This window comes from Trachurus japonicus, chromosome 21, assembly GCF_045865225.1.
Source record: "Trachurus japonicus isolate A0001 chromosome 21, Traja_1.0".
Lineage (NCBI taxonomy): Eukaryota > Metazoa > Chordata > Actinopteri > Carangiformes > Carangidae > Trachurus > Trachurus japonicus.
In genome coordinates this window covers 36,114,112-36,128,773 of record NC_140927.1, presented here as the reverse complement: position 1 = coordinate 36,128,773, position 14,662 = coordinate 36,114,112, and the positions used below count along the sequence as shown (strand labels likewise).

Sequence of the window (14,662 nt, the reverse complement as noted above, 5' to 3'; positions counted from 1 at the left end):
AAAATGAAAAACAGACAGTAGCAAAAACACAACCTGTCTCAGTCGACGGTTTCAGCAAACCTTGTGTTTATTGTACTGGAGAGCAACACAGTCTCACAGTTTGCAAGAAGTTCAAGAGCAAGCAACATAAAGACAAGATTGGTTTCTTGAGGAGCAAAGGTTTGTGTTTTGCATGTTTAAAGCATGGTCATATGAGCAGCAGCTGCAAACAGAAACTTCAATGTGAAGAATGCTCCAGACTGCATCCCACACCATTGCACATTACCATCAAGGACTCAAGAGAAGAAGCAGGAAAGGACTATTGTGAACAGCAATCTGTTTCAAGTGCCCTTGTACAAACAGCTGAAACTTTTGGAGTCACAGGGGCCGGTAAAGACGATTGCGTTCTTTCGATCATTCCAGTGTGTGTCAAGGCACAAAAAGGAACCAAGACAGTGACAACGTACGCGTTTTTGGATCCCGGTAGCTCGGCTACTTTTGCTACAGAGTCACTGATAAACCAACTGAACATGAATGGACGCAATGTAAGCATCTCATTGCGAACTATGGGGACTGAATCGATCGTGAACACGCGCATTGTGGCTGGTCTGGAGATCAGCAGTTTGGACAGCAACCAGTTTGTTGAACTTTCTGAGGTGTATTCACAGAAGGACATTCCCGTAGCTAAGGACAATATTCCCCGTCAAGAGGATATTGACAGTTGGCCCCACCTAAAGGAGGTGAAAATCCCCACTATCCAAGCAGAAGTTGGATTGCTCATAGGAGCAAATGTTCCCAAGGCGATGGAGCCGCTGCAAGTGGTCAACAGCGTGGACAATGGACCATACGCCGTAAGGACGATATTAGGCTGGACAGTGAACGGACCACTCAGAGGTGGAAGTGACACGGTGGAGGCAAACACACTGACAGGAATTACTGCAAACAGAATCTCAGTAGCCAAGCTTGAAGAGCTCTGGCAGCTACAATTCAAGCAGGACTTTCCTGATGCTGGACAAGACGAAGACATCGAAATGTCTAAGGACGACCATCAGTTTATCAACATGGTGTCACAGTCTGCTGTACTTAAAAACGGTCATTACGACGTTTGTCTTCCAGTGAGGAAGAAATGTTTGTGCATGCCGAACAACAGAGCAGTTGCGGAGCAACGTGCATTGAACTTACGGAAGAGGTTCTCAAAGGACGGCAAGTTCTATGGAGAATATGTGGCTTTCATGGACGACCTGCTCAAGAAAGGTTACGCAGTGAAGCTTGATGGTGATGAGCGTGAACCTGCTGAGGGGCGAACGTGGTATCTGCCTCACCATGGAGTCAGACATCCAACCAAGCAGAAGTTGCGCGTCGTGTTTGACTGTGGCGCGAGCTTCCGAGGAATGTCATTAAACCAGCAGCTCCTACAGGGTCCGGACCTTACAAGCTCGCTGGTGGGGGTCCTCATGAGGTTCCGCCAGGAGGCTGTGGCGGTCATGGCTGACGTGGAGGCCATGTTCCACCAAGTCAGGGTGAGTAACGAAGACACGGATCTCCTCAGATTTCTATGGTGGCCCGACGGCAACTATGAGCTGGATCTCGTCGAACACAAGATGCTGGTGCATATCTTCGGCGCAACATCTTCGCCAAGTGTCGCCACCTTTGCGCTTCAGAAATGTGCAACAGATTTTGCAGAGGAGTTTGGACAAGAGACGGCTAAAACAGTTCGGAAATTTTTTTATGTAGACGACTGTCTTAAGTCGGCTTCTGATGAAGATACAGCCATCACTCTGTGCGCTGAGTTGAGAAGCATGTTGGCAAAAGGAGGATTCCGACTGACAAAGTGGTCAAGCAACAACAGGAAGCTGCTTAACTCAATCCCGGAAGAGGAAAGAGCCCAAGGGTTTCAAGATCTGGATTTAGATGAGGACAATCTGCCAATGGAGAGAGCATTGGGCATCCAGTGGTGTGCCGAATCGGATCAGTTCAGGTTCAAGATCAACCTCAAAGATCGACCACACACTAGGAGAGGCCTGCTTTCCTTGGTCAGTTCAATTTTTGATCCGCTGGGCTTTCTCGCTCCAGTAATATTGCCCGCGAAAAGAATCCTGCAGGATTTATGTCGGCAGAAGTATAACTGGGATGAAGACCTGCCAGACACTGTGGTCAAAAGTTGGAATAAGTGGATCTCAAGTTTGCCACAGCTTGAGAAATTTGGAGTCGACAGATGTGTCAAGTCGAAGCAGTTTGGTGCGCCAGTCTTCGCGCAGCTTCATCACTTTGCTGACGCGAGTGAAGATGCCTACGGAACCACAAGCTACTTACTGCTGCGCTTTTCAGCTGGTGAAACTCAATCCACCTTGATCCTGGCAAAGACAAGGGTCGCGCCCTTGAAGTCCCCAACTATTCCCAGGATGGAATTGACTGCGGCCACAGTCGCAATAAAAATGGACAAGCTTCTGAGGAAAGAGCTTGAGTTGGAGCTTCATGAATCGATCTTTTGGACCGATAGCACGGCTGTGCTAAAGTACTTGAACAGTGAGAGCACCAGATTCAAGACGTTCGTTGCAAACAGGGTTTCAGCAATCCTGGATCACTCTCAAACATCTCAGTGGAGATACATCAACACCACTCTGAATCCCGCTGATCTCGTCTCAAGAGGACAGACTGTGGAAGCGTTTTTGAAAAATGAGAGCTGGCTTTCAGGACCAAGTTTCTTGCTCAGCTCACAAGACCAGTGGCCTAAAAATCCAGATCCTGGCATGCTGGATATCAACGACCCAGAGGTCAAAAGAGTGACTCAAGTGCATGTCATTCAGGCACAAGAGCTTGAGGATTCCATGGATCAGTGGATGAACCACTACTCTCCCTGGACAGCGTTGAAGCGCGCTGTGGGATGGTTTCTGAAACTTAAGGATTTGCTGAAAGAGCTAAAGGAAAAGAGAAAGGAACTACGAGCAGTAGACGGAGAAAGCAGGATGACGGAATTCAAGAAAGCCGTTAAAGGAAAGTATCTGACTTGTGACGACTTGACTGAAGCAGAAACAGAAATTGTGAAGTATTGTCAGAAGCGAAGTTTCAAAGAAGATTTGGCTGCGTTAAAGGAACATCAAAGAGTAAAGAAAAGTAGCTCACTCTTTAAGTTAAATCCAGTACTCCAAGATGGAGTTATGAGAGTCGGGGGAAGGTTGAGCCGCGCGGCGATGCCTGGTGACTCCAAGCAGCCAGCCATCTTGCCCAAGGATTCACACATCACAAGGCTGGTGTTAAGACACATTCATGACATTACAGCTCACGCTGGAAGGAATCACATGTTGGCTCAGCTACGGCAGCGATTCTGGATCCCTGGAGCCAATGGAGCCATCAGAAGGTTCCTGTCCAAGTGCGTTGTCTGTAAAAGACTGCATGGAGCCGCAGGCAAGCAGCTCATGGCAGATCTACCTACATGCAGGGTCCTGCCAGACGATCCTCCTTTTACAAGAGTCGGCGTCGACTACTTCGGTCCGTTCCTAGTGAAAAGAGGAAGAGTCCAAGTAAAGAGATACGGCGTTATCTTCACATGTCTTGCTATACAAGCCGTGCATCTGGAAGTTGCATCTTCACTCGACACTGATGCCTGTCTTAACGCCATCAGAAGATTCCTTGCCAGAAGAGGACAAGTAAGAGAGATGTATTCAGATAATGGAACCAACTTTCGGTCAGCCGACAGTGAGTTGAGGAAATCGATCAAGGAATGGAACACCCACAGGATTGAGAAACACTTGCAGCAGAGAGGTGTTCAGTGGAATTTCAACCCGCCGGCAGGTTCTCACCACGGAGGCAGCTGGGAGCGGTTAATCCGTTCAGTCAGAAAAATCTTGAACATCACAGTAAAGGAGCAATTGTTGGACGAAGAGGGTCTCCATACCTTACTTTGTGAAGCCGAGGCGGTCATAAACAGCAGGCCCATCACAAAGGCATCAACAGACCTCAACGATTTAGAGGCCCTCACACCCAACCACCTGTTGTTGCTCAAAGTCAAACCCGAGTTACCACCAGGAGTATTTGATAAGGATGACCAATACGTTAATCGCAGATGGAGACAGATTCAATACCTTGCGGATGTCTTCTGGAAACGCTGGTGCAAAGAATATCTGACACAGCTCCAAGAACGTCAGCGATGGTCTTCACCTGGAAGAAACTTCTGTGTCGGCGACGTGGTGCTGATCGTGGACGATACGTCACCCAGAAATTCCTGGCCACTTGGAAGAATTGTGGAGACTTTTCCTGATGGCAACGGGCTTGTTCGTCAGGTTAAAGTGGATGTTACGAGGGAGGAGAGCGTCAAGCTCATGGCTTCATTGATTAGGAACCTACAACAGGTTTCACACAAACAAACACAAAACATCAAGTAGCCTATGTCAACTCTCAGCTGTGCCATGGCGATTTAATTTATGAACCTCATAATTGTTTCTTTTTCCTCTTGTTTGAATATAAGGGCGGTCACATAGGACCACACTTTCATTTTACACACACAGTCTCATGCGTGTATATTCACGGACACGTCGGCATGTTTATTTATTGGTTAGGGTTTATTTGCGCACCGTATGCTTCAGTGTTAACATTAAAACCACCACAAGGCAAACATTTACTAGAATGCAAATTATGTAGACAGGTAAACTGCGAGTGATATACATTTTTATTTGTGCTCTGTCGGTGTTTATTTATCTTTGAAGCTACTTATAGATCGCCTGTTTTGGAGGCAATTATAGCAATTCATCTGAGGGAAAAAAGAAAGGAGGAGGAAAAGTGATTGACAGATTAACTCGGGTCAAAATCACTGCTCCTCCCCGTGGACAAATGAGACACTGCAGCTGATTTTCACACGGGCTGCAGAGGGGCGTTAACAGTCGTGGCTGCGTTCGCTACGTCATCGCGGCGATTAAATTATCGCCATGGGCCAAGCGGGAGCCCATCACGGACCCGCCACGGACCCATCACGGTCCCACAGTGGTCCCACCAGGGACCAGGGGGAACTTGTAGGTGGCTACATCTGTAGATATGCGGTCGCCCGTCTCACCGAGGACCCGAGGTCAGCATGGGACCTCCTCATGCCCCCTGATCTGGTGGAACATGTCCGGCAAATGACCAATTTGCATGGAAGACGCACTAAGTCAAGATGGCGAGATGTGAGCCAGATTGAAATGGAGGCGTACCTCGGCCTGCTGCTTTTGGCTGGGGTATTTCGCTCGCACGATGAGTCAACTAAGTCGCTGTGGGACCCTGTGACCGGACGAGGTATATTTATCAAGACTATGTCCCATGCAAGGTTCGAGCAAATCTCTTCGACCATTCGGTTTGATGACCGTCTCACTCGCCCCCAACGCCAACGGAGGGACAAGTTGGCAGCAGTGCGAGGAATGTGGGATCAATGGCAAAACCGCCTGGCTCTTCTCTACAACTGCGGTAAAGAGGTAAGAATAACAACAACAACAATAATAATAATAATAATAATAATAATAATGATAATTCCTCATGTTTTATAGAGTGTTTTTCTAACTAAATGGTATTTAGCATTATCGTGATTTAGCATTATCGTGATGTTTGTGTCCACTTTTATGTCATATATGTGTGGTAAATGTATGTTGAAATTTTAAAAAAAATTTAATTGCACATTTGGAGTTTGGGGAAACGTAATTTTGATTCCCTGTGTAACAGTTACATTGTGTGATTGACAATAAAGTTTACTGAACTGAACTGAACTGAACTATTTTATAATGGTCTTCTCATTCATCCACAGATTTGCATCGATGAGCAAATGGTCCCGTTTCGTGGACGCTGCAAATTTCGGCAATACATGCCGAAAAAACCACACAGGTATGGGTTAAAGATCTGGGTGCTGGCAGATGTTCGTACCTCGTATGCCTGGAGGATGCAGCCCTACACTGGGAAGCCAGAAGCCGTGCCTGGACGGCGCAGGGAGAGAGAGCGCAATCAAGGCCAGCGCATTGTCCTGGACTTGACTGATGGAATGAGTGGGCACATTGTCACATGCAGCCTGCTGCAGAGGGAGCGACACCAAAACGCCGGGCAGGCTGCAAGATGTGTGCCCCTGGAGCTGCACGCAAGAAGTGCATGCAGAGATGTGCACACTGTGGAATTCATGTGTGCAAGGATCACTTGAAGATCTGTTGTGCAAGCTGTGCACAGAGAGTTGGCATTGTGAAGGGGAAGAAGTAGGCGTTGACTCCTTCTCCATGAAATGTTTTTGTTTTTGCTGCTGTTGTGTAACCTTATGCCAGTTCTAACATCCTGCTCTTGTTATTGATGTTGTGATTGATGTTTATATTAAAGATGTTGAATTTAAAGATGTTGATATTGATTCATTTCAATTTCAAATGTATTGCTTTGAAGGGTATAGGACACCTTTGCAAACTTATTGAATTGACCTATATTCCAATTGATTATAATGGAAGTCTATGGGAGCCATTTCTTTAATCTGAAACTACAGAAAAACTACAAACCCCAGGAAATCAATGTTGCTACTCATCAATGACATATCCAAGACTGATCTAATCCCCTCAAATCAAATTCAATTTGCATTCAGTTTTTTGGAAATAACCCCCTTTTATGTGCTTTTTTCACCACTTTTTTCCAGGGCCTCTATTTTCTGGCATTGAAGGGGTTAAAAGTCTGAAATTAATTAAATAAATGGTTTGAATCAATAAAGGAGAAGTGGATAAGAAGATTCATGCAAAAAAAGGGGGAAAAAATTGTAAAATATGCCTTTTATATGGCTTCAAACACATTGGACACTTTTGTCCAGTGTAGTACATGTGTCAGTCTTTTTCTTAGAGTCCCATGTACAGAAAACTACAAACCCCAGGAAATCAATGTTGCTACTCATCAATGACATATCCAAGACTGATCTAATCCCCCCAAACCAAATTCAATTTGCATTCAGTTTTTTGGAAATAACCCCCTTTTTATGTGCTTTTTTCACCACTTTTTTTCCAGGGACTCTATTTTCTGGCATTGAAGGGGTTAAAAGTCTGAAATTAATTAAATAAATGGGTTGGATCAATAGAGGAGAAGTGGACAAGAAGATTCATGCAAAAAAAAATGGGAAAAAACTGTAAAAAAAAAACTGTGTAAAATTGTAAAATATGCCTTTTCTATGGCTTCAAACACGTTGGACACTTTTGTCCAATGTAGTACATGTGTCGGTAAAAAGTTGCAGGGCACAAAGGTTAACATGAAGCCTTTTTTCTCCCATGTTTTTTTCTTATTTCCTGTCATCTCTTTGTTTCTACAGGTTCCTAACCATGGATCCACCTCTCAGCATCGTCCTCCTTGGTAAAACAGGAGGTGGTAAAAGTGCCTCAGGAAACACCATCTTAGGACGGCCAGCGTTTGTGTCCAGATTGTCCTACAAACCTGTGACCAGAGAAACCTGTGAGTTAACAGGAGAAGTGTTTGGGAAACAGGTCAAAGTGATCGACACTCCAGGAATATTAGACACTGAGGACACTGAGCAGGAGATTAAAACCTTCTGTCAGGACCTCATCAGGTCCTCCAGACCCTGTCTGTTCCTGGTTGTGGTCAGAGCTGGACGCTTCACCAGAGATGAGCAGGAGGCCGTGGAGGCAGCGATGAGAGTCCTGGGTCCTGAGGGGATAAGGAAGAGCTACCTGCTGTTCACAGGTGGAGACGCCTTGAAGAACATGAACCTGACTGAGTTCATCTTTGGACAGGAAGATGGTTCACTTCCAGATGTTGTTATGAAGTTTGGAGGGGCCTATCACCTCTTCAACAACGAGAGTGGAGACCAGGACCAGGTCAGAAAGCTGCTGCTGAAGGCAGGATACTGAGAACAGGTGAGTCACAGTCTCCATCATTGTCTCAGTCCTCACCTGTTTGTCCTGATTAAACTTGACTGATGTAGAGTCTACTGAGGTCTTAAAGGGGAATTTACGTTTTCTACAACCTGGACCTTATTTCTAGCATAAAATCCGATCATTGTCTCACCCAGATGACTTTGGTGTCATTACAAGTCGTTGTGATGAAATGAGCTCCAGCCGAGAGCCGCGTACGAGTCTACAGGGCAGCAGAATGCAGTCTCTAAATAACACATGACACAACGACCAATGACATTTTGGTCAGCTAATATTTTTTTGGTCGACCAGTGCTTGGTCGACTATTTGGGGGCAGCCCTAGTTGCTACCACTAATGCTACGGTTCGTTTCTGCGTGTTTCTGACTTGTCAGAACAAAATGAGCAGCTGGATGAAGTTCAGCTTCCACAGACTTCCTCTCCTCAACCTGGACTCACTAAAGCTCCGGCTAGTTGAGAAGCAGAATGATTATTATCAGAATGAGCCGGGCAGTGCTCAGAGATGACATCATCCAGGTCAGAGGTCAGTAGGTCAACCTACAGACCCCGGATGTTGATAACAGCTAACCCCGGACTCAGAGGGGAATAGCACTAGCCTAAATATTGGTGAAATGAAGGAGTTTCTCTGCAGATAATGTGTTATTTAGAGGCTGCATTCTGCTGCCCTGTAGACTCCATTATACGGATACAAGGCAGTAGTGTTGGGCGATCTTGACGTTCTCAGATTGTCCCAATCGCCCTCCCAGGAGATCGCCGATAGACCTATCTATCGCCGTGCTTTTTCACTGCTGTCATGCATGCACGCCTCTCTCTCTCTCTCTCTCTCTCTCTCTCTCTCTCTCTCTCTCTCTCTCTCTCTCTCTCTCTCTCTCTCTCTCTCTCTCTCTCTCTCTCTCTCTCTCTCTCTCTCTCTCTCTCTCTCTCTCTCTCTCTCTCTCTGTGAGGGCCAGTAACGGAGAAAGAGCGCTATGATCAAGAACCGGAACGCTATTGCGTTGCTGAAAGCCGAAAAATCTATTCGTGGCAGACGTAATTTATTTGTGGCATTAGTGAACACCTCGTCGGGCTGTGACATAGCAGGGCTGGCGTCGGCAGCCTAGTCACAGCCACAACACCAGCTAAACGTGTTTCCTCACCCTGTTTACCACAGACATTTTGTGTGCGGTCATATGACTACCTGGCTCGCATTGGATCAATAAAAAAAGTAGCGAATATGTGTTGTGACAGCCAGCCTGTCCACGCCCTCGTAGCCTACCCTCGTTGCGCGCTGTCCAGCGCTGATTTGCCGCTGCGCCTCTGTGTCATGGCGCCCAATACAAATGTATCCGCCTCACCTGGCATTCGGGTCCTCAGAGTGTGTTGCAGCAGCGTCGGAGCTCTCATGCTCATGCTCGTGCTAATTGCTACAGTGAGCCGCATCGTCCTCGTCCGTAGTAAAAGCGTCCTGCTCGTCCACGCACCCTCTCGCTCCTCTGTATACCGGACCCTGAAAGCACTCCACTCCTCTCCTCTCCTACTGTGTCCACGCTGTCCCCTGGATTGATCTCGATCTCGATCTCGATTTCCCCTCGGGGAGACAGACTGACTGACCGACTGACTGTCGCTCCCAGGTACCGAGTTGTGTTTTTTTTCCCTCTTCCGCAATAGGGTTTTTTTTCCGTTCCTACTTGGCCTGGTGTTTTTTGTTTCCCTGGAAACGGTGGGTTTTTTTTTTTGTCTCCCGAAGAGTTTTTTTTACCTTCAAAATAAACTGCAGAGTTGAACTGCGCAAACAAACTGAACTTTCGATTTTTGCTGTCTGTTGTATTGTTGTTATATTGTGTCAATACAGTTGTTTTGGGTTACATTTTGTGTTGCATTGAGTGTTTGTTATTATTGGTTTATTGGTTTTTCTGGGTTTAGGGAATATATATTTATATACATATATACATTTATACAGTGGCGGCTGGTGAAAAATATTCTAGGTGGGGCTGTTTGTCCCTGAAGTTTTTGGTGACCATCTTGATAAAAGAACCCCAAACCCATTTTTAGGGATAAACATTAATTATTTATTTGCCTTTAACAAAAAAATCAGCAGTTTGACAGATAATGACAATGAACAAACAGTAGTCTTTCACTGGTGGCACACAGTGGACGTGAAATATACAGCAGTGATTAATGTTAACTATAGACAAAGTGTGACAGGAACAGGAGGAGGAGCATAACGTGATTAAGTTTGGTCTGACCTTGCTGATGTGAGATGTTAACTTAACTGCTGCATTATCAGGTTTGATGACGAGTCTAACTGTGAACGTACTGGTCACACCTGTAAACATATTGAACAGTGCTGCAGCCTGATGCTCCGCATCACAGACGTCCTGTCACAGCCTGGGTGAGTAGTTTCCCCTGGTGTCACTCAGGAATAACAGTGTCCAGTCCAGTGTCCCAGAAGCTGGATGAACTAATAAAAACGCTCTCGGACCAACTGTGAACGCACCGCGGACGAACCAACAGCATGTAGTCCAGAAGTTTGCTCCGAGCATCAAGAGAGAGCAGTCTCTGACGTGCCGGTTAACGGTGCTCCGGTCCTCCGGTGCTCCTCTCACACACTACGGCCTCCTGTCACATCATAACAGCCTCCTGCCACCGGCCCACAGAGTTTTATCCACCTGTTGGTTGTATTTCCTCACCGTGAAACTGTGTTTTTCATCCAGCTGTGAAGCTCTGCTGCTAGTCCTGACTTCTGCCTAGCTTGGCTAACGTTAGCTGACAGCACCGTTCATGTGTCCCTTGAGAGTTCATGTTTTGTAATCCGTTCAGATAAATAGGTCTCTAACTCCAGTAACAGTCCGTGTGGTATCTGTCCTCACTGTTTTAAAAAAGTAAATTATACGGGAAACAGAATTTGAAACTGATGAAAACTGCGTAGCCATCCTGGTACCGAGGACAGCTCCTCGGTTCATTTCCCCCTCGATTTCTGGTTGCCACGGGAGACCAAAATGTTTGGTTTGGGGCGATATTTTCTGCGCCCCAAAGGCATAAAATCCGACGACGCTGACTGGCTAAATTACCTGTTGCTCCATATATTTTTTACTTAGCAACAGTCACTGATTGGCTGAGCCGGTACACTGCTCGGGCGACTTCTCCAGCGCCCCAGACACAGAGCGATAGATATAACAGAGACAGTAAATGAACCTGTAGGCAAATTAGCCTCTAAATAATGGTTTTATTTTATATGCAGCTCGATTTTAAGAATTCCTATCACATTCACAGGTACAATAAGAAGAAAATATTAATTTTAAATTATTATTTTGGAAAAAATAATAATCATTAAAATTCGCTTTTCATCAGGGGGGGCGGCGCCCGAGCGCCCTCTATTGACCAGCCGCCACTGCATTTATATATTTATATATATATATTTTTGTGTATGAAATTAACAGTGGGTAAACGACAAAACAAAGACTGACAAACTAAACATATCTTACGTACCAGGAGAGAGACCTGGTTGGCACCCCCAAACCCCCCCCCCCAACCCCCCCTCCCACTGAAACTCCTACCGAAACCGTCACAGTGTGTGTGTGTGTGTGTGTGTTAAATCGGCCTTTCATTCGCCGATAGATGATTGGATTGCCAATCGGCACAACCCTACTACACAGAGACTCAGTCGCAAAGTGATCACACAAGCACAAAACAGTCCAAGTTCCAAAAACCTTTGCTGGAGGGCAGGCAGGGTCATACACAGGAAGGCAGTCCAACAAACAGGCAAACAAATCCAAAAAAGGGCAAGGCACATCTCCAAAAACCAATATGACAAAAACAGGTCATACACGAATGGTTTCACAAAAGACAAACGCGAGAGAGCACAGCACACGAAGGTAACAATGACAATCTGGCAAAGGAAAGGGTGTGACACATGGGCTTAAATACAGGTGTGGTGATTATTGGCAGGAAACAGAACAAAGGAGCTTGACAGGAAGTGATGAGCCAAAATGGGAATGGACACAGAAACTACAAAATAAAACAGGAAGTCCAAAAACATACAGACAGCAACATACAGACAGAGACCTGACATATACGCGGCTCTCAGCTGGAGCTCATTTCATCACAACAACTTGTAATGACACCAATGTTATCTGGGTGAATAAATGATCGGATTTCATGCTAGACATAAGGTCCAGGTTGTAGAAAACGTAAATTGTCCTTTAATCAGCTCTGACAGATGTGAATCATCGTCATCATCAGACACCTTCATGAACAACAATAGTTAATACTGACATAAACAGGTGAGGATCAGGTAACCAGGTAATGAGAGCTGATGTTCAACTGGTTATTAAACCACACTGTAGTTCATTGGTGATGCTGACTTACTGTTTATCTGAGAACTCGTTCTCTGTCTCTGTTATGTCTATGCTATGTCTGTTTTCCATTTCACCACCATGTTGTTCCACATCAACATGAACTTCCTTCCCCCAGCTAAATGACTGTAACAACTATTTTTCATGTGCATCCTTTCTCCAGATGTTCCAGATGTTCCAGTGGAGAAGAGGAGGATCATTCTTCTTGGTCGACCTGGAGGAGGGAAGAGTTCATCAGGAAACACCATCTTAGGATCTGAGAGGTTTACATCAGGCTGTAGCTTTAAACCAGTCACTACAGAGTGTGAGTCTGAGTCAGCAAAGGTCGAAGGTCGTCAGGTCACAGTGGTGGACACTCCTGGGTTCACTGATGATGTCCTGACTCCTGAACAGCTGTATAAGCAGATCCTGAGATCAATAGTAGAAGCCAGTCCAGGTCCACATGCCTTTGTTATTGTGGTCAAACTGGGCAGAGTCTCTTCAGCAGACATCAAACTGTTTGAGATTTTACCAGAACTGTTTGGTTCTGCTGATGCTTCTAAATACACCATGGTCCTGTTCACTCATGGAGATGGACTCAGAGGTCAGTCTGTTGATCAGGTGATCAAGTCAAACCAGCAGGTCTCTGATCTGGTCTCCATGTGTGGAGGGAGATACTGTGTGTTTGACAACAACCGGAGAGGAAACAGGCAGCAGGTCAGAAGGTTCCTAGATACAGTAGATCAGATGGTCTCAGAGAACGGAGGAGAACACTTCACCTCTGACCTGTTCAGGATGGCTGAGACCTTCATCAGGGAGGAGGGGAACAAGGCTCAGTCTGGTGGAGGCAGTGGACCTGATGCTGATGAAAAGACAAAGAGAAGTGTATTGGAAAGACTATATTTTTTTCTGTTGGAAATAGGTAGAGTGGTAGGTGCAGGGGTAGGTGCAGTGATAGGTGCAGTGGGAGGGGCAGTGGGAGGTGCTGTGGGAGGTGCAGTGGGAGGTGCAATGGGAGGTGCAGTGGGAAGTGGAGTTGGAGGTGCAGTGGGAGGTGCAGTGGGGGGTGGAATGGGAGGTGTTGTGGGAGGTGCAGTGGGAGGTGCAGTGGTAGGTGGAGTGGGATGTGGAGTGGGAGGTGGAGTGGTAGGTGCAATGGGAGGTGCAGTGGTAGGTGCAATGGGAGGTGGAGTGGGAGATGAAGTGGGAGTTGCAGTGGGAGATGAAGTAGGAGTTGCAGTGGTTGGTGCATTGGGAGGTGCAGTGGGAGTTGCAGTGGTTGGTGGAGTGGGAGGTGTAGTCGGAGGTGCAATTGGAGGTGTAGTCGGAGGTGCAGTGGGAGGCAGAGAGGGAGGTGCAGTAGGAGGTGCAGTGGGAGGTGTAGTAGGAGATGTAGTAGGAGGTGCAGTGGTAGGTGGAGTGGTAGGTGGAGTGGTAGGTGGAGTGATTGGTACAGGGGTAGGTGCAGTGAGAGGTGCAGAGGTAGGTGCAGAGAGAGGTGCAGAGTTAGGTGCAGAGGCAGCTGCAGGGCTAGCTTCTCTGATATATATGATGAGAGGCTCCAGTGATGATGCCTCTCATCAGCCAAAACCAACGTGCCTCAACAATAAGGGGAAAAAAATCCTATGAATAAATTACAACTGAGAGACATTAACAACAGGGTTAGTGATACCATAACTGTCTCAGCAGCTTTTTTCTTTGTTTTTTTAAATCTCTTTTTCTTTTCTTTTTTTTTTCAATTTTATAAGCACAAACAAAATAAAAATGCAAGGGCAGTCCTCATCTTACTGCAATTTCTGTAGGAAGGAATTCAGTGGTTCCAAGATCTGTGATTAAGGTCATGAGTTAAGGTCATGAGTCAGCTTCTGAAGAGGAATAAGAGCAGAAATCTGCGATATCCACATGTTGACTGTAGCGACCTGGGGAGTTGACCACCACAGCAAATTACATTTTTAGCCAGATATAAAAAAATTATTAAAAGAGATTTGGTATCCGTGTCAGAAACATATGGCTTAGAAGACAGAAAGAAGGACCCAGTGAAAACTGTTTTCCAGGGACCTCCTAGATTACAGAGTGAATCACTTCCAGAAAGTCTGGATGCTGTTATATTAACCAAGTGGACAAATGCAGTGATGTGTTGTGACTTTCATTGATAGGTAAGCAGAGCCCAGGACACCCACCACACAACCAGAAATGACTAATTCAATGTGTGGACGTGATGGTCTCCACCTGAACAGGTTGGGGAGTTGCATGCTCACTTCTAACTTCTAGCACGCAGTGACCTACTCATGTGATTGACTGTTTACTCCACAATCCTGTGTAGCTGATTTCTCTTCCTCCCCCAGACCCGAAACAAAGTCCCCTACTCCTCCAACACAATCTATCTATCTCTACCGACACCACTCCTCTTCATCTCTCAAATGGCAGATGAAGCAGGGTAAGCTATTAATTTGTCTCAATATGACTTCCTCTTAACATTAGATGATTAATGACAACGGTGAAAGACTCAA

General features: G+C 46.0%; 1 protein-coding gene across 1 annotated transcript in view; it reads left to right on the top strand.

Moving 5' to 3' along the window:
* Positions 1-14,416, top strand: part of LOC146965731 (GTPase IMAP family member 1-like) — a 42,884-nt gene extending 28,468 nt beyond the window's left edge. Inside the window, 3 exon segments of the mRNA XM_085765110.1 lie at positions 7,262-7,833; positions 12,337-13,037; positions 14,390-14,416. Coding sequence (XP_085621236.1) covers positions 7,272-7,833; positions 12,337-13,037; positions 14,390-14,416 — 1,290 coding nt within the window. The 5' untranslated portion in view covers positions 7,262-7,271.
* The last annotated feature ends 246 nt before the right edge of the window (positions 14,417-14,662 follow it).